Source organism: Poecilia reticulata, chromosome 22 (assembly GCF_904066995.2).
Source record: "Poecilia reticulata chromosome 22, P_reticulata-male-v2, whole genome shotgun sequence".
In the NCBI taxonomy this organism is placed as follows: domain Eukaryota; kingdom Metazoa; phylum Chordata; class Actinopteri; order Cyprinodontiformes; family Poeciliidae; genus Poecilia; species Poecilia reticulata.
In genome coordinates, this window is record NC_088851.1 from 3,833,164 (window position 1) to 3,857,350 (window position 24,187).

At 38.5% G+C, this 24,187-nt stretch overlaps 1 protein-coding gene across 7 annotated transcripts in view; it reads left to right on the top strand.

The window, feature by feature from the left end:
- The window catches only part of larp1b (La ribonucleoprotein 1B), a 34,161-nt gene that overhangs the window by 5,738 nt on the left and 4,236 nt on the right, over window positions 1–24,187 (top strand). The window contains exons 2-17 of one of the 7 annotated variants that reach the window (XM_081603107.1): window positions 46–107; window positions 3,186–3,242; window positions 4,246–4,474; window positions 6,811–6,984; window positions 8,877–9,002; window positions 9,736–9,904; window positions 12,286–12,430; window positions 12,538–12,715; window positions 13,880–14,055; window positions 14,745–14,819; window positions 15,616–15,978; window positions 18,800–18,914; window positions 19,900–20,069; window positions 20,994–21,100; window positions 21,791–21,951; window positions 22,057–22,201. In XM_081603107.1, coding sequence (XP_081459233.1) covers window positions 46–107; window positions 3,186–3,242; window positions 4,246–4,474; window positions 6,811–6,984; window positions 8,877–9,002; window positions 9,736–9,904; window positions 12,286–12,430; window positions 12,538–12,715; window positions 13,880–14,055; window positions 14,745–14,819; window positions 15,616–15,978; window positions 18,800–18,914; window positions 19,900–20,069; window positions 20,994–21,100; window positions 21,791–21,951; window positions 22,057–22,201 — 2,452 coding nt within the window. The remainder of the gene's footprint in view (window positions 1–45; window positions 108–3,185; window positions 3,243–4,245; window positions 4,475–6,810; window positions 6,985–8,876; window positions 9,003–9,735; window positions 9,905–12,285; window positions 12,431–12,537; window positions 12,716–13,879; window positions 14,056–14,744; window positions 14,820–15,615; window positions 15,979–18,799; window positions 18,915–19,899; window positions 20,070–20,993; window positions 21,101–21,790; window positions 21,952–22,056; window positions 22,202–24,187) is intronic. The other 6 variants (XM_081603109.1, XM_081603110.1, XM_081603108.1 and 3 more) reach the window with 6 other exon arrangements.

The following is a 24,187-nucleotide window of genomic DNA, read 5'->3' on the forward strand; positions in this document are numbered from 1 at the left end:
CACATTTAATGATGTCTGTTTCTATTATCCATCATCTGTGCGCAGATCAACAAAACGCTCTGAAAGTGGTCCGAGCCAGCAAGCCCAGAGTGAGAAAACCCAGCAAGGTAACACTGTTTTTAATTTTGTTTTTAAGTTTTCACATTTTCTGCAAATACACGTCCAAATACTTTCACATAGGATCAACTTGACCATGTTTTCTAAATGAATATTGTTCCAGAAATGTTCAGTAATTATCACATCATGCCTCTTTTTTTTATCTTAGTATTTGACAAACACCTGTTTTAACTTGCAAATAAATTAACATTTAGATTCTTCTAAGTCTTCATCTACATTTCCATAATTCTGACTTCAGGTGTTAAAACACACAGAGAGTGAGAAATCACCATCTGCTGCTAAATGTTAACCGGTTCGAGCTGCTATCCTCTGGTTCTGTTTGCTTTTCCAACCCGTTTTTCCACTACACATTTTTAAGGATAATTACCATAGCATAATACCTAAATATAGAGATTAAGTAGTTCTCAAATTGACTGTGAATATATTTTACTAACCCTTTAGGGTAATTATGGAGTCAATGTTGAATCTTTAATCTTTTGTTTATTTAGGCACGTTAGAAATCTTTAAACATGGTTACTCTGACTTGCTGAAGAAAACTGTTGACAGGGAATGCAACACACTTTAGTTGTCAATCAATGAAATGTTTATATTGTTATTATATTAGCGGTTCTCAACGTGGGCGGTACCGCCCCCCGGGGGGCGTTCAGAGGACGGCAGGGGGCACTGGCGGAAATTTTTACAAAAGGGGGGCACTGGGATGCCTTTGGGGGGCGTTTGGTCAAAGGTAAACTTTACACCTTATATGCACAACAATACCAGTTTAGACTTTGAGCAACTTGCTAAAACTCTATTGTGTAACATTAAATCATGCTTGACTGAATAGCTAACAAACACTATTCAGTGTTTGTTAGCTTCTTGGCGCAGCTCCGCTCCTGCTTCACCGCATCAGTTCAGCTTTACACCGGCTGATGACGTTACTGTGATTCACTTTGTCTGGTGTCTGATTTTCAAATATATTATGTTTTATTGAGTATCTTTGTACACATGTTTTGGCAGTGCTGTGATCTGCCAAAATCTTGTCAAAGCAGTCACTTATATTAGCGTTTTAACGTCTGGTTGCTTCCCGCTTCCATGGAAGGACAACGGAACATCGCTCTGATAAACGTGTAACGATACCCTCAATTTGTATCCCTCTGAAAAATGAACCCATTTAAATAAAGAAATCCCTCCATGGGTGATACCTCGATAGAGAGCGTTCATTTTATAGAGTTAACACCGGTTCTGTAAGTGATCTGGTAGCACCACAGCACTTTTGAATTTCAATCATCAGAATACCAGAGCTAAAAGGTTTACGTCAGTCTGCTTTTCTCCATCAATACGCGCTTCCCGGCCGCTCCGCGTTTATGGGGTAAAAAAAAAACAAAGACGATGCGCACGTTGCGCAAAACTCTGAAACAGGAGAACCGTGACATAGAACGGAGCAACGAACTATTAATCTATAAATCAATAGGCAGGTCTATATAAAGATATAATCCATGTTTCTGTCTCATATTTGTATGGCATTAAAAGGACCTGGAACTTTAGTTTTTCCACTGAAAGCTCTGGTTTACACAGTAAATGCCATGTGGGTGAAGTTTTATGGATGATACTCTGATGTCCCATTCTCCTGAAGGCAGCACAGAGCTGCACCACCAGAAACACTGAAGAGAAGAAGAGTTATGATTAATGTAGTTACAGTTCTATCCATGTTTTAGTGTTGCAGAGCTCAGTCGTTTTGCAAGTAGTTCAAAATATAAACTGGCATTGCTGTGTACATCTTTTATCTGGTCATTTTTTGTAATAGTTAACTAGAAAATGGAAAAGAATAAGAATATTTTTTCCACTCTGATTGACTGCTGTTAGGCCTACCAATTTTAACTTGAATGTCCATTCAGTGGATTTTTCTTGGACACCTGTGAAAATCATTTATATTCTCATGGCTTTTTTATTCTCTGGAAAATTATTTTTAACGATTAATCCAGAAACGTCACAACATCGACAACAGCGAGAGTAATATTAATAATAAAATAATATTCAGTGCAGAGTAGACTACAAATTCTTTGATGGGGCGCGGTGAGGGACCTGGATAAAGGCTAGGGGGGCGCTGGCCCAAAAAAGGTTGAGAAACACTGTACTACGTAGAAGAGGGTTAGTATGCGATCTGGATGTTTTGTTTTATACCGGAACGCGCCTCACGAATCCCGAGAAGTCATCAACCGATTTCTCGTTGGATAACTGATTCAGACGGTTTTATTAATTAAAATTTAAACAAGCTAAAAAGTATAATTGTGTGTTTTACAGTTGAAAGCACTAATAATCACTTTGTAGAGATCATTACACTACAATGTAATGATCACTACAGTGTCACTGTAATGACACTGTAGTGATCATTAGAGTGCAGTAAACAACTAAACTTACTACACTGTAATGTAGTATGTATCCTGTAGTGCCTTAATTATTACTGCTGAATAAGTTGTCCTTTCATTAAATACCCTTTGTTTTAGTGCCTGTATACCCTGGGAAACGATTAATAGATTACTAAATTTGTTGACGATTATTTTTAATAACCAATTAATCGTGATTAATTAAAAATGATTGATTACTACACTGCAGTTGGAATCGTTTCAAACCCAGATATCACTAAAATCTCTATTCTGCGAATGCTTTGGATTAGCCCTAGAATATTGAGCTGGACCAGTAACTTTTGGTTGAAAGTCCCAGCAACCTTGAGGAAATCTTTCCCTCATCTTCGTTTCCTCTCTATCTAGATCCACTGTAAACGCCGGCTGCCTTTTCAGATGCCATGAGACTGAAGGATTTTTTTTCCTTCTTTGCACATACAGTAAAGTCCAGCTGCACTCTGTGTTCGTTTAACTTGATCTCCTATCAGCTTGCCCAAATTGACAGGACCCACAATGACTGGATGAGCCTCTGTCTGTTTGTCGTTGTTTGTGTTTCCTCTGCAGAAAGACCTCTGATCTCCTTTTCTTTCGGTACCTGTCCCAACACGCCATGTTACATGTTAGAATAAATGGCAGCTGCTGGCGCCGCATGTGAACACTCAAATTATGTTGTTTTTGTTTTAACAGTCCAGTGACTTCAGCGATATCACAAACTGGCCCACACCAGGAGAACTCGCTAAAGAGGTATGGCGTATGTGTGTGTAAAAGTGTGTTTTCAGGGTTCCTACACATTCTTGAAAAGCAGCAAATTCGGTTTAGTGTTAAGTGTTAAAAAGACAAAAAACAGGGATGTTCCAGACTTTACTTCTTGTCCAATTACTAAAGAAAAGGAAGTGTTTTGCATTAATTATATTTAATTGGTTTAAACTTTTATTATTGTTTTAGTTTTTGAGGTACAGAGGCAGATACTAACGATTTTTAGCCCCATTAGCCTCTTGAATCGTGATTGGGTTCCTCATTTGACATTTACGAAGAGTTTTCAGTAAGGAGTAAAAGATCCAAGCTTTACGGTCAGCAACCAATGAAAATATTAGCCAATTTTGCTTTCTTTCTATGAAATATAAGAAATTAGAAAAAAACATTCAGATTGTTGGTTTTTTTCTCTGTCCTCAAATGACTGGTCATTAAATATTTAGATTAGGGGGCAAATGTGACGTTATGTCATCTGTATGGGGGAACAGCTGCTCTCAGCAATTCAAGGTTTTATTAAGTCAAAATGTGGCATAGTTATCACTTTAGTCAGTCATTTGACTGACTAAAGTCAAATGACTGACTTTAAAACCGCTTTTATTGTTGTGTTCCATAGAAAATGTTGCATTCATAGGATAACTAAGATTTCCAAAGATTTAAAACGCTGGCATATTCCATGACTGAGCTTGAGAGCTTAAAAGGATAAAACATAACCTCGCTAATAACCTTCCTGTTACCTGCTGAAAGTTTAGCTCTCTCTCGCCTTTTCGCAGGTTGAAAAAAGAAACGACAAAGTGTTTTTAAATGGTTCCATTTTAAATAGTTTCTTACGCCTTTGCACTAATCCTACAGTGATTATTATCCCTAATTATTGATAGAGAAGGAGAACCTCCTCTCTCTGGAAATGTATTTATTTTTCATCTCATTATTGTATCAAAAGTGAGTGAGAACAGACAATATGTGAAAGCGTAAATAAACACACGCGTCTCTGGTTCAGCAGCAGCAAACTGTCCTCGGCAACAACGGGAAGAAGCCTTCCTCCCGCAGAGAAAGGGACAAGAGAAGAGAGCGACCGGACAGGAAATCAGAGAGCAGCCATGATGGAGGCGAGAGCAAGGAGAACCAGGAGGCTCATGTGGATCCAATGGAGGAACCATCTAAAGAAGGAGAACCAATACCAGGACAGGATTCAAAGAGCTCCAGCCTGAAGAAGAGAGGAGGTGAGGGTGAGTCTTTCTTTCTTTCTTTATCTTTGTGACGCATGCTTATGCTGCGGAAACATTGAGCTAAATAAGGCTGCTGACGGCTGTAAATGTATAAGTTTTACATAAAAAATATGCATTTGTTTAGATTGACATTCTGTTTCCTAACTGAGGAAAAGCTTCATTATATTGTAGATGCTGTCAAGAGCCTTTAAGATTTAAAGATGCATGCTTGGTTTTATTTCTGACCGTGGGGGTTTTTCCTGTATAAAAAGGCATGTTAATAACCGTAATGATCTCTGTTTGTAATTACTGATTGGTGCAGATTGGTGCATGCTCTGCTTTAATAATCATATCTTTTGGGTTTCTTTTTACTCGTCTCTCATCTTTAGACGTCAAAGAAGAGTTAATTTAAGGCGCTCGCCTTTTGACTGCAATGTCACATACTTTAGCGTGTCTAAAACGAGAACATAACATGAACTATGTTGATGGAAGTGTATTAAATTCGTGAATATCTATACAGTTAGAAAGTCACTTAAGGATCTTTTACTATGAAAGATTATTACATTTACAAAATTGTGTAATTAATTTAAAGAAACTTTGGAAACTGTTTCTGGTGTCCAAATGGTCAGTTTTTAACAACAGAATATTATGATCATTGTAGATAAAGAGAGAAAAAAGGAGTACATTTCTGCCAAAAATACTCAGAAACTTTGAGATTAATCTAAGAACATTTCTAGCAAAAAAAAAAAAGCAGAACATTTTCTGAGCTGCCAACTTTTGGAACAAAGACATTTTATTGTTTTTTCCAAAATATTTCAGAGCTTTTTGGCTGAACTCTTTTTTTTTTCTATCTAAATAATAATAATTTAAAAAAATCTCAATTGAGATTTTGCATTTGATGAACTCTCCAGTCATTTTGAGGTATTGAGTTATTAACCAATTAATCGGATAAAAAATTGGCACATACTGCAGATTTTTCATTTAGCCACTTGTGCTTTTATACAATATTAGAAATGCATAAAAAGATGAAAATAAATGACTCATTTAATTCGTTGTCTAAAATTCCATAATAGCATTTCTTTTGTGAATATTTGATTGTAGGAAAAGTTGCAGCTAAAGAAATCCTCCTGATGTCGACATGTAATAATTGGATAGCAAAATTAGCTTAATAGATTTGTTTCTTTTCCACAATTTGAACCAAGTGAAGCTAAAACTTGATTTAGTAAAAGATATTTACAGACAAAAGTTTGTGCTTTTGTCTGTAAATATCTGCTTTTTTTAATCTTAAATTCAAAATGTGCATATTTGTGTACATTACTTTGGGTTAATTACTTCAGAGTGAGTTGTTCTCTTAGCAAATGGGTTGTTTTTGCTGAAATTAATTGATAACTAAGTTGGTCTACGATTATTTAATTAATTGATAATTGATTCATCACAATTAATTGTTTTAGCCCTAATAGTACTGCAATAAACACACAACCAAATCCCCCTTTATGAATAACTGTCCCTTTCATAATATGCAAGTTGATCTGTCTGGAAAACCCAGTGTGCTTTCACAGCGTAATGTTGAACCAAAGGGGCGTGACTTAGAGATGGGCAGCGTTCTCTTCATGCAGTGGAGGATCTGTGACTCCTGCTGCTGTCTTTGCTTTGTATCATACTACTGTAACCTAAGACTCATTAAATATCAGGATATCGTTCTCTGTGAGACCGCGCTGCTGTTGCGGGGCTCAAAATGATGTCATGTAGATTCATATTTCTCTATGGAGGAACAAACATTTTTTCATGGAGTGTTTTTTAAATACATTTGTTAGGGAAGTGTTTTTTCCCATGACCCATAAAATCAGCAGTATGTAACTTTTATTAACAAAAAAACATGTTTTTCTTTACATATTTGTTCAAATTATCATTATGTCAGTATTATATATGACAGTATTATGTAAGACGAATAAAAATGTAGCTCCTCTGCCCTCTCCTTTTGTACGCGCTGCTATGCTACAGATACTTCTCCACAACAATTTTCCTGGAATGGTGAGTTGTTTTTCCACGTTTGGAATATTTAATAGCATACACTAGGTTGATTCACAGCACCAAGACAGTCCTCCAGGCTCTGATTGGTTGTTTTTGACTGGGAGAGGTGCATTTCTTCAGGCAGCAATAGTAGGTCAGGGAGGAAATAGATTTTCTTTTTCTTTCTTTTTTTTGACGCAGATTATCCAGCTTATATTAAACTGTCACAACACAGTGACAGTTTTAACAAATATGAAAAAAAACCCAGATTTTTTTATAAATAAAAGTGAAAAGGTTACACACTGCAGCCTTAATTTCGCTAATTTCATGAATGCAATCACGGCTAGGTAACAAACGTAAGTGGGTTTCTCTGCCGCTGGAGGAAGTCTCCCGGGACGATGCCGACAAGACATCCGGCGGGTTCCCAGCCCAGTCGGACACTTCGCCCATCAGCGACTCGTCCAACCCCACGTCGCCCAATCAAAGGGTTCATGATAACAGGGCGCATTATGACAGCCGGAGTAAGTGGCCAGGAACTCATTTCTTTTTTCTTTTTTTTCCTTTTCCCCTGCCTCTGTTTGCTTCTTGACTGTGCAGCTTTCTGCTCTTTACCCCCTGACACAGCCGTGTGTTTACTCACCCCCTTTTTCCCAACCGCTGCTTGTTTTTACACCGATCTCTTTTCCATAACGCATGGCTGAATGAAAGCATGACCTCCAATTTATTTCATCTTTGCATGTGTTTTTGTTTTTTCATTCAATAAAGTAAAAATTTTATTTTTGAGAGTTGAAAGATTTGTAGGATGATATTTTTTTGTGCAAGTTTTAAATAGGCAATTGATTGTGATCAAAAGATTTTATCATGAGCGGATACATCTTTGACTAGCTTCAGTAGCTTAGCAGTGCCTCGTGAAAGTATTCACACCCCTTGTTTTTTTCTCACATTTTATTATGTTAAGGCGACGGATAACAGTGTTTAATTAGGGCTTTATGTGTCAGACCAACTCAAAGTACAGCATAACTAAATTATCGACAACTATTAGAAGCAATAGTCCTGCACTCTACAAATGCAGCTTTATTTAACTGTTTATTTCTTAAAGCAATTTTATTTTGTATTTTCCAACACAACACATTTCAACAACAAATGACCTCCAAAAATCCCAAAGTAAATAAAAACATAACGGCTACAAAATAAATAAAACAAACTAAACTTATCTAAATAAATATAAAGATTTAATCCATTTTAAGCTTGTAAGGAACAGATCTAACATCTGGATGAAGGCGATCTGATCAGATGGTTTTTGGACTTTCTGGCCCATTTTACAAAATTCTGTGTGGAAGAAAAACACCACACACTGAACATACGATCTTCACAGTGGCCCAGTCAAAGTACAGAGCTAAATCCTTTGGTGAATCTTGACAGGTTTTCAAAACTGATGTTTGTAGACTCTTTCCATCTAATCTGCCAGATCTTGACCTAAAGAAGAACGGGTAAAAGTTTCAGTCTATAGATGTCCAAAGCTGTTAGGCTATGTTCACGATCCAAAGCCAATTTAAATTTTTTTTGTCCTTATCCGTTCTCTTCACGGCAGTCTGAATGGCCCAATTCCAAACTTTTCACCCCTTAAGACTCCAACTTGTGACGATACCGTTAGCACCTGCAACCGAATCAATTTTAAAACTGATCCATTGACAGCAGCATTCATTATTACAAAAACGGAGCGCTGCTGTGCGACCTCTGTTCTTCTTGATGGAGTCAACACAGAAGTCTGATTGTGGTCACATTTAATTAGAATCATGGACAACCAGGCAAAAAAATCTGACTTCAACCAAAAATCTGAATTAATCATCAAGACCTGCTGTGTGAACGTTGCCATAGAGACATAAAGTGGGTATGGAAAGTATTCAGACCCCTTTAAATGTCTGATATTTCAGTTTTTCTTTTTTAATAAATTATCAAAAAAGTTTTACATTTCAGGGAGGGTTTTTCCCGTCAAGATGGGATGCTGAGTGTACATTCATGAGAAATAATATGAACTTTTTTTATTTTAGTAAATTCCTGCAATGAAACAAAGTTAAAAGTTTAAAGCGGTCTGAATACTTTCCATCCCCACTGAATCCTCAAAGCCCAGCAGCTACAAATGCACATTGCACTTTTCACGTTATTCGTAAAGAATTTAGAAAACCGTGCATCATTTTGCCGTTTTTATACGAATGGTCCTAATTACATGAATCCTTTAAACGTTTCACATTTACACTCCGGTTTGTATTGGTCTGTCTCATTGCCATTTCAAGATGTCCTAATTACTGTGCAGCCCTACGTTTTTATTTCGGTGTTGATCTATGAAGTTTATTCAGTTGGTTGAGGAGCTTGTATGAAACGAAGTCAGGAGAATGTGCTTCCTCTGAAAAAGGTTGGAGAGCCGAGCCTCGGGACCACGGAGACGACACCGGCAGCATTCGGAGCGACGGCGGGACTGGTCGCGGAGGAATACGAGGCAGGGGGAAAGGTCGCGGGCGTGGCAGAGGTCGTGGACGAGGTGGGCATTATTCTTCATGCTATTTGTGCACCGATTACAGTTTTCTGGCCGATCACCGATCTTTAAAAAGCTGATCTATGACCCTGCCGATTTTTTTCTTCTTTTTTTTTTCTGTCTGAAAAGTTGGTAAGTTGACGATAGTGTTGCGACTGATGTTAACAGCGCAAGTTCAGACGTCAATCAAGATTTCCGATCTCCCAAAAATAAAGAAATTGAGGCTGATTTGCTCGTAAACCAGGCCTGTCATGATAACGTTTTCTGGACGATAAATTGTCCCAGAACTTATTGCGGCAAATGATAATATTGTGATTTTGAGACCATTATCAAGTAATATAATGGTAAAGACATAATAATACAAGAAAACACTCTCAAAGATCAATAAACTTTAAATACTAATGAAAATTTAACACTGGAACTGGAAAACATTGTAAATGTCCAGTTCTGGGTAGAAAGAGAGAAAGAAGAGAAACAAAAAATTCTACAAATGGAAATTTTTGATCTCGTTATAATTTATCATGTGATTAATTGATTTATTGCCAATTGCGTCAGGCCTACTAACTGGCTGATTTATCGGTGCACCTCTCCTTCATACCTAAAAATCCTGGTTTAGTTGATCTCATTGTCAGTCTGAAATGTAGAAAATCACTTGCTTAAGTTTATCTTTTCAAGCATCTTGTCTTCCTTTGTGAACATGGTTCTGAGTGGCTAATTTGTACTTTCCTTGATTCCTCAGGTCGGTACGAATACTCTCTGAACTATAGAGACGCTCGCTCATCTGACGGTTCCGTTCAGGTGCCCACAGAGTTCGGTACCAACATGGTTTACTACTATGACGACGGCAACAAGGTCCAAATGTATACAGTGGATGAAAAGCTTCTCAAAGAATACATCAAGCGGCAAATGTAAGTGTTTTACAGCTTTCTGAGACCTGAAAATTTAGGACGTACAATAATGAATAACACAAAGTTATGCATTATTGTAAAGTCAAAGGAAAAAGGCACCAACATTAATCTTGCAGATATGCAGCAGAATCCTTTGAGAGGACAAGTGTTAGTCATATGCTGGACAAAGATGACCTTTAAGGAAGAGTGGGGGAAAAAAGAAAGGCATTATTAATAGAAAGCTCTCAGAAAACCATGGAGGGAACACCGCAAACATGTGAATGTCGAAGATCGTCTGGTCACATGAGAACAAAAGTTGTCAACACTTTGTGCGGAAGAAAGCCAAGAAAGTGTGGCAGTAAGAGAGACAGCTAAAACATGGAGGACATTGCGTCCTGAAGACCGAGTCTGGTTTAGACCAGCACACATCCATGTGTTAAAATGTCCCAGTTCAAGCCCAGACCTAAAGTCAATTGTGAAACGGTGCCAAGGCTTAAAATCAGAGGTTCAAAGAAGTTCTGATCTGATTGAGTTTGAGCTGTTTTAGATCAACAATGATCAGCAGTGCTTGGTAGAACTTGTAGACACCAAAGGACTTGCAGCTGGAGTTGCAACAAAAAGAGCTTCAGCAATTTATATGTACAAACCCACAGCAAAAGTTTCAGTTCAATTAAAAAAGGAAAATAATCCAAAACATTTTCTTTCATTTACGTCCTTTGTTTTGCTTTAGAACATAAAAAACCTCAAAGGTTGTGGTTGTAAGATGTCATAACCTGATTTTTTATGTCATATTAGGTAAATTAGAATATTACTGAGGGGTTTATTTATTTCAGTAATCCAGTTCTGAATTCAAGTGAAACACAGAACATGGATTATTACACACAGATTGTTTTATAGCCTTCATTTTTGTTCATTAAAATGATTTTGTTATTAAATGTTGTGAAAGCACATGTAATATTAATAGAATATTACATCAGACCAATAAAACATATTTTTAATACAGAAATTATGTTGAAAGGTCATTTTCAAATTAATTTATTGCATATGACTGTATATTACATTGAACATACTGTTAAAGGGCCTTCAGACTTGCAAGAGTTCAACTTGCAGTCATTACATCTGAGGCCAGGCTCTGCAGAACTGAAACTGAATAACTGCCTCTTAGAATGAGATAATCTGCTCTTATTTGAGTTTGTCCTGCAGGGGGCAGTGTGCTCCTGGTGTCTATTTGACAGCCCTGGCCTCTTTAAAGACCAGACTCTGGCCAGTGGAGGTTGAGGGTGAGCCGAGCTCCTAAAAATAGACAGAGTGCTTCTAAAGGGACATGCGAGGAATTACATCCAGGCCTGAGAGCTGAACTGTAAGGATAAGGAGGAGGAGAGAGAGAAAACCAGGGAATGAGGGAGGAAGAGAGGGGGTGACAATAGTGAGAGGGGACGTTCCTGTCCGCTCTCCTCATCTCCCTGCAGTTCAGCCGTTTTTCTTCATGCTTACTTAGTGCCTGAGGCTGAGCTCCACACAAATATTTGTATGTCAGAGGGTGTGCCATGGTGACATGAAGTGGTGTGATGAGCAAGAGACAGCAAGAGAGAGAGAGCTCTGCATTTGGTGCTGAAGTCACAATATTCATCACTGCAAAATCATTTTAAAGTCCTAGAAATGTTTCTTCTTGTCTTTTGAATCTTATGTGTATCAGAGATCTTTAACCAGTTCTTTGTTGATCCCTACAATAAAACGCTTCAATGAAACTGTTACAAATTAGAAACAATATTTTTTTTTCTTCTTCTGACGCAAGACTTTCATATTCAGACTTTAAAAGAACATTAACCCATAGTTATGTCAATATCAAGATATAATGCACTCTAGTTCTTAAATTGGAAGTAAAGGATAGTTTTTTTTACAATATTAATCTGAAAAGTGTGTCATGTATTTGTATTCATCTCCCTTTACTCTGGTACGCCTAAATAAAATCCAGATTAACCAACAGGGCTGGGCGATATAATAATTATTATTATACATTTTATTTGTGCAGTGCTCTTGTAAACACTCAAAGATACTTTACATGAATGTTTTTCTATTTTAAAAAAGTACAAACTTTAAGAAGTGAATAATTTTGCTGGACAATGTAAAATCAACTTTCTTATTTTTGTAATAAGAAATGGTAATACTCAAACCTTTGAACTTAATGCAATCTCTGTAATTTCATTTAAAAAGTAAAACAATTTGGGGATTTCTGTTTGGGTGTTGGCATTTTGAAACATCATGACACATTTCAACAGTTTAAACTCTCCTATTATTTTTAACAAAGAGTTGGACCTGGAGAAGATACAATTGAGATGGTCTACTCAAAGGAAAATGTCAAAAACGAATGGCGGTTAACGCTGACATCCTTCCTCCTGCAGTGAATACTACTTCAGCAGCCACAACCTGGAGCGGGATTTCTTCCTAAGGAGAAAAATGGACACGCATGGTTTCCTCCCTATTTCACTCATTGCAAGTTTCCACAGAGTGCAGGCTCTTACGACTGACGTCAGCCTCATCATGGAGGTAATGCGCCACAGGTCAAACACGAGATATTTCAGAAATCGCTTCAACACCTGGATTTTGTCCAATCTGAAACCTGCACATGTGTTCTCCCCCCCTCCTCCTTGCAGGCTCTAAAAAGCAGCACTGAAGTGGAGCTGGTGGACGAGAAGATACGCTGTAAAACGGAGCCGGAGCGCTGGCCAATCCCCACCCCGCCCGTCGTGGGTTCGCCCCGCACCGACTTCTCCCAGCTTATCAACTGCCCTGAGTTTGTTCCTCGACAGAACCTGAACACCATCAGTGCTGGTCAGTATTCTTTTTATGTCCAAGTGATTGTTCAGATATGCACCCGTCTGAAATTTTCCTAAAGAAAGTAAGCGAAAGTATGAACTTCTAACACAAATTTTTAGCCATTTGTTAAAACTGAGCTACCTTGACAAAAACCACATATTAAGATAAAACAGATTCATTAAGATAAAACAGATTCAGAAAAAAGACCCCAAGTTACTGAGCTGTGATTGCTTAAAATGCAATATCAGCATTCCTTTTGTTCATTTGAACCAGGTGAAGCTAAAACTATGCAACTTGAGGAGTTTTGTATAAAACGTATTTACTTACAAAGGTGTTTTTATCTTAAATGCAAAATGTACTCTATGCAGTTTCATCTTAATTACTACTCTAAATGTGTTGTTTATTCAGTAAATATAATTTTGTGCTTCATCTGACTTGTTTGTTGAACACCTGACTGATAACTGAGATTTGTTTTCCTACAGTTACAACTTCCACATCGAAGAGTGTTGATGTTAGCATCGCCTGCTAGGTTTTTATACATTCAGTAATGAGTTAGTTTCTGACCGGCAAAGCGTGCCATCTGAAGGTTCTGTGGACAAATTTGTTTTTCCCCCCCAAATCTCTTAAGTTCTGTAATCAAACACAAAAATTACAAAATGAATATTTGCTTCTCTTTAGTTTTACACATAATTCTCTTGAAGCAGCAAAACACACACCTCAGTTTTTTCTGACTTCCTCTGCCATATGCTGCTGCCCTGAATATCCACTGGAGCAGAAAATGTGGATTAATTGAAGCTGGGAACTTTTTACAGCAGCCACATCTGAGCTTTCCTCAAATGAAACGTTATTTAAAGAACAAAACAAACACTCTTCAGATTATTAAAGAAGCTCTTCACACATATAAAGCACATTTAAAGCTTGAGCTGTTCATCAAAAACAAACCCCAAAATTAACTCATCTGGTCCTCATGTTATTAAAATTTGTATAGCAGTAAATATTTCTTTCTGTTGGCATCTCTCTGGATTTCAAGTTTTTGTTAGGGGAGAGTCAATAAGTTGTGTTTTTTATTTTGATCCATAATTTAGTATTAACATGTCACACTTTTTGAACTAAAACCATTTCCAGTGTTTTTCAGTGTATAAGTGGATATCATAAAGCCGATTGTTGTGTGACTTTCAGCTACATTGCCTGTAAAGGAGCCTCTGATTGGCCCGGCTGAACCCAGCTTGTCCAATCAGGACTCTCTCCCGACCGCAGACGACTCCAAAGACGGCCCTGCGTCTGAGCCCAAACCCAACCTGGACGCCTGGATCCAGGTGGAGAAACGCCACCGTCAGACCTCCGGAAAATCAAAGGCAAGTGACGGCAGGGACAAAATCCAGCTGTAGGTCAATAACCAACAGAGGCAGAAGAAAATGCTGACCAATCTTTTTCTGGTCAATAGTATTTTTTTTTTAACCTAAGTGAGAGAAAAATATATCAATTAATCGCATGATGAATTATAATGAGCCTGATCATTTCCATTCTGATTGATATTTTTTAAAGGGACATTTGTTTAGAGATTTAATAATCCATACTATTTATGGTTTCGATTGCGAATAGTTTTTATTTCCATTTTATTTATTTTTCTTGTTTTTTTTGTTTTTTTATATTTAAAATATCTTTCAGTTCCAGGGTGGAGTGTTCAAAAATGTAAGTTTAATAATTCTTTGGTACAGCGAAGCTGCATTACTATGCCATTATCAGTATAATACTTGGCAAGGGTCTCAAAACAACAATATTATCATCATTAATTTATGGGACAATTTATCATTTTGCAAAATTTATCACGACGGGCCAATGTTTCAGTTACCGGGTTTTGCCGGATGAATAGGTCCAAATAATGAGATTTTTCAGTACTTGACCAAAACTAACATCCATCTCTCTTATATTCATCACTCTTCCCTTTACCGTCTCTCATCTCGTTTTTCCCATGTTTTCCTGTCTCTCTCTCCTGTGATCACTTGCATTCTCCTTTTTATTGTTTTTTGTTTTGGGCCGGCAGCATGACGGCGATGATGTGTGTGCTGCTGGCCCATCTCCTCCCTTAGAGCCTGAACCCGACCTCCTCTCCTCTGCAGTTGAGTTCCTTCTTCCTCCAGACTTTCACTCATCCCAGTTTGTCCTCCTTCCTTTAACATCTCATTCATTGCATGTCTTGTTTTCATTCACTCAAACATTCATTCTTTCCACGGCTTCATTTATTTTTGCCTGAATGTCATTTTTAGATGGAAAAACTAGAAAAAGCTTGAAAAGTATTCATACAGTTTTTGATCTTTTCTGTATCAGGTTAGAAAAAGCAAATGCATGCTACATTTTTCAGATTTTATTTGTGGAAAAGTTTGGAAAATCCCAGTAGTTTATGGCTGGAACTAGACAAAATGTAAAGTTGAAGAGTATGAACAGGGCCGGATCTACAAGGATTTGGGCCCCTGGGCTGGAAATCATTTCCACTAAATGAAAATTCTATTGCTAAGTACATTAATCTGTAGTTTCATACATAGTTAGATATGAACCGATGATGGTAGGTTTATTAAGTTCCTTGGCTAGTAACTCCATGTTGCCCTCCCTCCCTTCCCCAAAAAATTACCATAACTTCATAATTTTCAAAAACTTGTGTTGTTTATATTAATAAAAATCTCAACATATTGTTACAACTCATCTGATATGAGCCTATGATTCTTATATGAAGTACAGTGTCTACAAAACATGCATTCATTAAAAAAAATTTTTTTAAATCTGTGGGGCCCCCAAAAACTACTGCCCCTGTAAACCCTTTCTAAAGTCTGGCTCACGGCATGGATACTTTGGCAGGATACTCTACTCAGATTTTAGTCTTAACCTGATGTTTCCTCAAACCTCCTCCCACCCTCCAGGGGGAACCCAAGGCCCCCCTTGCTCAGAGCAGCCAGCCGCCTCCTCAGGCCGAACCAGACCAGGAGGAGCTGGACTTCATGTTCGACGAGGAGATGGAGCAGATGGCGCCCAGGAAGAACAAATTCACCGACTGGTCGGACGAAGACGACTCGGACTACGAGCTGGACGACCAAGATGTCAACAAGATCCTCATCGTCACCCAGACCCCGCCGTACCTCCGCAAACACCCCGGCGGTGATCGCACGGGAAACCACGAGTCCCGGGCCAAGATCACAGCCGATCTGGCCAAGGCCATCAACGACGGGCTGTACTACTATGAACAGGACCTGTGGAAGGGAGAGGAGCAGATCGAATGCAGCAAGGTGAGTCAGCGGTAGCCTAACCGCTTTATTTAACTCTTAAGTTAATTTTTTTTTAAAATACTTCTCGTATGCAGAAAATACATCGTAACATAAAATGTAGAGATAGTCAGGTTGGACATGTATACTTGGAGGCAAAAACAACATCTCTGATCCAGTCATCATCTTCCACTTACATCTCCCTCCAGTCTTATTTGCGCTAGGCCTGTCGTAATAAATCAATTAACGGCATAATAAATTAAAACGAGCTTAATCATTTCCAATTGCATGATTTTATTGGGGGGGTTTTTTGTTTTGTTTTTTCTACCAAAATCTGACGCCCCAAAATTTGGCACCCTGGGCTCCTGCCCCTGTAAGCTCTTAATAAAGACTGAGCCAGATTATCAGCAGAAAGTCTTGCTTTCTCGCAGTCATTAGAAACTAAAATGCTATAGAAAATAATTTCATTTGTAACTTAAAAATATATAACTCCTTACAATTATTTTTGAGAGCTGAAAATTGCGCAAATAAATGTATTGATAGTTGCACTTAGATGTGGAATCCTGCATGAAGCTTTTAGGTACAGTCATTTTTTTGGCTGTTATTGATGGCTATTGGTAAAGTCATACAAGCTGAGTGTATCACACAGCATCTTAAACATCCATTTTCCCTCTTTTTCCAGTAAGTTAAAGTCAATAATACTCACAATGTATCAACTTTGTAGAAGTCAGTAATAACATTCTTTATGGGATCATCCAGGTGTAAGCAGAACCCAGTTTCTCTGCCACCCTGAGTACGGTGACATACTGTAAAGTTTTTCTTTGGCAGTGCGGTTGCTTCATGATGTGTGCAGAGGGACTAAAATAACCTTTCCTTCTGCACAAGCCTTTCACGTATCAGACAGCTGCTTCCAGAGCCGAGTGACCTGCTTTTAGAAAAGCTGCTGCGTCTGCAGAAAGCATGCACTTAAGATCATTAGGTCTACGTTACACAGCGTGATGCAACGTAATTTATGGGCAGGAGCAGTGAATTTATGGGATAACACCAGCATCCAGTCGTTCACAACAGTCATAGTAAAAGTATTGTCTATTGAAAAACTACAATTACTTGAAAAAATATTACTTAAACTGTTATCACCATAAAATCTTCTGATTTCAAGCATTTGAATAAAACAATTAATTTTTTAAAGGGGGGAAACCTGATTGGACGAGTTCCACTGCTTTGCTCTTGTGCAGCCAGAATAACATGCGGTCATTACCCTGCTGAAATGAATCAGCTGTATTCTTTCCTCCCGCCTCCAGCTATGTATTTAACTGAAAATACTATGTAGATCTTCTGCAGCTCTTCGAGAAGGACGATGAGTTGTATGTGGAGAGGAAGTGCTAAAGAAGAGATAAGGAGAAGGGAAATAAGAGCGAGAGCCATTGGCTGATCTGTGATAGGCAGCAGTTACTGCAGTCAGCTTCAAAACTCTAGACATAATTTTGACCAGTGTAAAATAATAAATAGATGCATAAAATGATCTGGAACTGCTATCAAAATTTTTAAAAAGCAGTTGCAAGTTTAAAACATTGGATAGTAAGTTCTTAAAGCTACAGATACACTATTTTCTTGTAGGTCCGACCTGCTGGCTCAGATTGTATTTGCAAGATTACCCAGATGGATAATCGGAAAACATCTCCCCTGCCTTTTTCTGATCAGACTTTGTACTGTTTCATCACTTAAATGTTTAGTTGATTGTATGCTGGAGCCATATTTCTTTGTTCTGCAGATTTTAACAACAAGAAACAAAACGCTCACCTTTGTAATGATAAACTGCAGTAAATAAAACGTGTCATGCTTACATAAATACGACATGTCTTCTAAAGTAGGTTTGAAATCATCCTCCTCATGTTTGTCGGGGTCTTTTTTTTGGGGGGGGGGGTTAAGCAACGTCAGCTCGTTCTGAGCTCAAAGGTTGTCAATAAAGTGGGAAATCCTCCACCTGAACACACACACACACCAAGGCCAGCTGCAGTTTTTTTTTTTTCCACTATCGTACATCTGATGCAGGCGTGTAAAGGTCATAGTCCACACCACATCTGTTGTGTGTCACACCGGCCCACATGGCTGCAGCCACTGGCATTATCAGCTGTTTGGACCCGCATGTTGTCCTGTTGTCAGCCCAAACTGAGAGCTCATTTACAACTAAAGGCAAGAGTATACTAGAGTTGCTGTAATTTTTCCTAAGAAATCTACCTTTTTACCTTTGCAATCTTTTTTTTTTTTACTCTAATTTTCAAAGGGTAGTGTTATGTAGAGTCGACTCTTAAGCTTGACATCATGTTATAATGTTACTCCCTCATCAAAAACAAATCTAGAGTGTTGCCTTGATCCTTTCATTTATGTTTGAGAAATCCTTTAATCTCCATGGCAACCATTCAGCTTTGCAAAACGGCTGGGTGGACCTAGCTCCACCCTCAAGGACGCAGCTCCTCCTTACAGCTTCAGTTTCTTAAAGAGACAGAGACCCAATTTCAAGGCATTAAATTACAAAATCACACACACACACACACACATATATATATATATATATAGCATTTTTTAACAACTGAAGGTAACATAGTTACTTGATTACGGTATAAAATTGCGTTATGTACCTGAATAACACATTACCGCCCCTATAAACCAGTGTCACCAACTTTAATACAGGCAAATGCATCCTGAATGCATGCTACCTAAATAATTAGCCAACATTTAATGCAGTATTTTTGATGCAGTATTTTTGACATATTGTGCATCCTCATAGAGGAGTCAGCCGTTGTGCATTTAAAGATGCGAGTTGAACTCGATTTGTCCTCTCCAGCAGGATGTGGAGAACTTCAAGAAGTTAAACGTCATCAGTAAAGACGAGTTTGACACCCTCACTCCCAAAGTTCCCGTTGACCCGAACCAGGAAGTCCCTCCTCCTCCCATGACAGGTGAGTTTGTGGAGCTGCACTGTAAACCACTGTTGTACTAATCTATTATCATGTCGATTGTTCTGGCAATTAATTGGGTGAAAGATTTTTCCCTTCTGTAGTAACTACTTCAGCGGTGTCCAAAGTCGGTCCTCGAGGGCCGGCATCCTGCATGTTTTAGTTCTCTCCTTGGTTTAATGCACCTGGATCAAATGATGGCTCGTTAGAGGCGTAAGAGGAACATTAACCTGCTGAAAAGGTTGTTACTACCACCAGGGAGAGAACTAAACCATACAGGATGCCGGCCCTCGAGAACCGATTTTGGACACCACTGAAGTACTTAATCTAGTGAAAGAAATATACAAAAGAGAAAAATTTCCTTCATTTGATAATAAAACATTTTATTGCTTAAAATAATTCAAATAGCACTTTTAGTTTCAAGTGTGTGGGGGGATGCAAGTGCAGAAATGGATGACATTTCTTTTTAAAAGTTTAAAAACACACATTACACTTTACTTTCAGTCTCACGTTTGAGATATGAAACCTTTATAAATTAGAATTTTCTAATGTATTTTTTATTATGTTTGTCATTTATCAAACTTTTTGATGAGCTTCTACAATAAGCAAGAAAACGGAGCTGGAAGATGATAAAAGACAGAAGCTAAAATTTCAGAAAGTTACACTACCAAGTTTGAAAATAGTAAAACATAAAACTTGGAGGCAGAAAATTTGCCTCTAGGAATTTTAATAATCAAGGTCCTCAAGTCATTTGATGAATCATTAGAGCCTTAATATATATTTTTTCATAACTATTAAGTTTTTCAGTCTGCATTATACCACAAAGATTTAGCCACAAAGATGGAAAGTTACTCAAATATACTAAGTTATACTCAATAATTTTCTCCATTTACCTGTTTATCAGTGTTGATCTTAATTCATCGAGGCATAGCATGTAATTCTGGGACAAGATTAAAGAACAAACGCGCGTGTGTGTGTGTGTTAACAGTGGAGAGCGGATCGGATCTGGCTCGCTCTCTCCCTACAACGGTCCCAGAATCCCCCAGCACTTCTCAACCCCGGACCCCAAGAACGCCTCGCACGCCTGGACGCCAGGACCCCAACAAAACCCCACGCTTCTACCCCGTTATGAAGGAGAGCGGCGCCATTGATGGACAGGTCAATAGCACTCACTGATTCTGATTCCTAAGCTTTACAGAATCTTCTTAATATCAGGAAAAATTGTTGTTTAGCAGCAGGAAACGATAAACAGTTGTGCTGACTTGTTTTTAGAAAATGAAGTTTGCTGAGGTAAAAGTTGCCAGGAAAGAAGAGATACTGGTTATAGGAAGAAAGTGTGACCAAATAACAACCACACACTCACAATGAATGACCTTTTACTGCAGTTACAGTTTCAAATATGTTGCGCATTTCCTTCCTTCCCCCCCCCCAAATACAGTTGAAATCAGATACTTACACACACTGAGTAAAAAGACACACACACATTTTTTTTCTCACTGTCTGAAGTTAAATCTGACCAAACTTCTTTTATCTTAGGTTAATTAGAATTATTATTTCTATTTGAGAAATGCCAGAAAACATTTTTTTTTTAATTTTTTGTTGTGACTTTCCTAAAATTCAAAGCTTTACACAGATTTGGTCAGTGTCGGGAATAACTGTATTTTGACCTGCAAGGGTTTGGTCTGATTCAACTTCAGACAGAGAAAAAACATTTTTGTCTTTTTGTTCAGTCTATGTAAATATCTGGTTTCAGCTGTAGGTCAAGCTAAATCTCATTGTTCAAACTGTCTCAATATCAATTTCCAAGTTTTGCTACAGATTCTGTTGGATTTCTGTCTGAACTTTATCAGCAAATTCTGCTTTCATCTAAAACAGGGGTCCTGCTACCTTTGCAATACGAAGATCCATTTTGCCCTTAGTCCAGCCAAATAAAGCTTGCAAATGTCACATCACCTGTTAAGAAAATGAAAACCAATCTTTAAAAAAAAACACACACACACAGTAGGGAATGTGTTTATCTTCAAAGAAGCGCTAAAAAACAAAACCACTCTGATAAATGTGAACGTCTGGTTTCTGTTCCAGATGCCAAGAAAGAAGAAGACCCGCCACAGCTCAAACCCCCCGCAGGAGGCACACATTGGCTGGGTGATGGACTCCCGTGAGCACCGGCCGCGCTCTGCATCCATCAGGTCAGACCGCGCTGCTTCACTAGCTGTAATAATGATGAGAACGCTGCCTTTAAGGTGCTTGTTATCAGCGCCAACCAATAGAAGAGCAAACAAGGAACATTTCTTTCTTTCACAAAACCAGCTTTCACATGCATTAACCCTTTGTTCTTGTTTTTTTTTTTTTTTTGCCCTATATAATATTCTTAAAACTGGAGTGATTTCTGGACCATCTGATAACATGAGTGGTACTGACGTTTCACTAGGGCTGGACGATATGGCTATCACGATATAAGCATTTCATATCAATTAATAATAATTATTGATTAGTTTTTTGTTTTAAATATGTTAAATTCTACCTAACAAGTGGCATGACTTTTCCAGGTTTGTCCACAATTTTCTCTCTGTCATTGTTTTTATTTTTAAGCAGTTATGAGGCATGGAGACAAAACCTGAAACTGCTGCTGCTCAAGTTACTCAACAGGTTGTTGCTAGGTAACCAAAGAGTGAGGGGATTAATTGAGGCCACCAACTTTTCTTAGCTAGTCGTGACAGGTTGAACAGCTAAACTCTTCCCTCTGCCTACATCCCCCAGAATGCTGTGCGATTCTGGATGGGAGTTCAAGTAGCAGTACAGGCTTGTCTAACATTAAAAGCGCGTCTCGTTGTCGTTGCCTACGGTTACATGAATCTTTTCTGCCGGCGGGTCCACAGCAGCTCCAACGCTTCTCCATCAGAAGGTGCTCCGCTGACGGGAAGCTACGGCTGCACTCCCCAGTCTCTGCCCAAGTTCTGGCATCCATCCCACGAGCTGCTGAGAGACAACGGCTTCACCCAGCAGGGATACCACAAGTACCGCCGAAGGTGCCTTAACGGTAAAGAGACACGCGCGTCTGTTTCAGGCAGCAGCCAGCACTCTGCTTTTAGCATCGCACGCTAACCACCACCTGGTGTTGTGCTTTTGTTTTTCTTCTCCCTAGAGAGGAAACGGTTGGGGGTCGGCCAGTCTCAGGAGATGAACACTCTGTTCAGGTTTTGGTCCTTCTTTCTCAGGGACAACTTCAACAGAAAGATGTACGAGGAGTTCAAACAGTTTGCACTTGAAGATGCCAAAGAAAATTACAGGTGAGACAAACATGAAACGGTTAAATCCTCAACTCCGTACCGATGGTCGGGTTCTGTTTCTCACAACACATTCTGAGGTGGAAATGAAACCTGGAGACCAAGCAGACAGAATAAACAGAAATGCAAACATTTCCAGAAAGAATATCAAAAATCAGATCTTTTTCCAATCAGTGAACGCACCATAGCAGAGTGCTATCAGGTTTCTCTGAAAACACTGAAGCTGTTTTCAGTATTAGTGCTGCATTCAAAACTGAGGTCAGAGGAAGCACAGAGATGTGAGAAGTCATCGTATATTGACATGTTTGCTCTTTACTCAGGACATTCAGCAGGTAAATGTGAAGCAAAACGGCTCTGTTTTATCAGTTTGAGCTTTCAGCCACTGCCATAAAACGTTTGGGAACCTCTGCAGCTTTTTGGAAACCCCACGGTTGATGGTGCATTCCGTTTCTAGTCGGAACTCGGAAATTCCGACTTCTCAGTCAGAAAAGAAATCAAATGAAACGATTGAAGACTTTTCCAGTTCCGACTTTGTGTTTCAGTATGGCCGCTCCTTGCATCAACAATAGAAAGCTGTGATGGAAATATGCTTATTGTACATGATGCAATTTTAAGAGTGCGTCTGAAATCAGTGTTGCATGTAGAGCCTTCATCTCTACACTGAACAAATCAAAAATGGTTTTTGCTTATGGAAAGTGTAGCTTAGAAAAGATGTTTGTAAGAGGTCCTGTGAACAACGTCTACGGGCGTCGCCATGTTGAAAAAACTGTTAACTGGAATGCTGTTACCTTGACGTCAAACCCAGCACCGGGGGGGGGACAGACACACACACACACACACATATTGCTGCTTTAAAAACACTAACCTTACTAATCTGCAGTACAAGATGCTAAAACTGATGTCAACTTTGTGGGTATTCTGTTTGTTTGAAAGTATTTTCTAAAAGCCTGCATAGTTTTTGTAATTGAGAAAGTATTTTGAAAACACTTTGTCTACTATTTCAAACCATAATTCTTAAAGACAGAATTGTTTAAATTCATATCAACAGACCGAGTCTTTGTACATTGGCCACAGTATTCCCATCGATTGATCTGTATTGGTTGAGTTTGTGTCGTTGCGTGACCTCCAAACTTCGACAGCACAGGGTTAAGCTGCTTTCTGCTGGATCTGCCAGAGGCGCCTCCTCACACCTGCCAAACCCACATTCTTGGCTGAATAAGTGACTGGCTCAGCTCCGCGCAGTCTGAGGGAAGAACAAACCCATCCAGTAGTAGAGACGCCTCGCATCTCCTTCATCACACAGAAATCAGCGGACTCATTCGTCCGCTTCTCCTGGCTGTTCGCTTTGAGGCTCATCACCAGAAAATACACAGGATTTGCTACTTCCAATTCAAAGTGCTCCCTTTTTGTTTCCAGAGATACTTTAAAGTTCCTAAACATTGTTTTTACGAGTCTTTATTTGGTGTAGAAATACTCCATATAGGTCTGATCCATCTTTAGGATTTTAGATTTTGAAATAAAAATGATCAAATGCAACCCAGAATCCCTAAAGTGTTTGGCTCTAAAGTAGAATTAGACTTTATTATTACACAAAGACACAAGAGTGAATTTGATAACAAAATGTCTTTGCGTGGCTCCTGGAACATAAATACTGAACTTTTGGTAATTTTCAGTCTTTTCAGATTCATCCAGAACGCTCAGTATCAACTTTCATGCCGTTCAAGGCAAAACGATTCAAAATGCCTTCCAGGATCTTCTTACATTTTACTTCAACTATGACATAATGCAGTTTTAATGATGCGTTATGACATTTTAAAACACGATTTTTATCACATAATGCAATGTTAACATTGCCACTTGAGTTCTGCGTAGAACATATTCACAGGCAAACTTTTTTTTAAATCTTAAGTACAAAACGTACATATTTTTGTACAGTTTTGGTTTCATTACTACTCAGAAAACTCAGAAAATTGCCCTTTTTTAACTTTA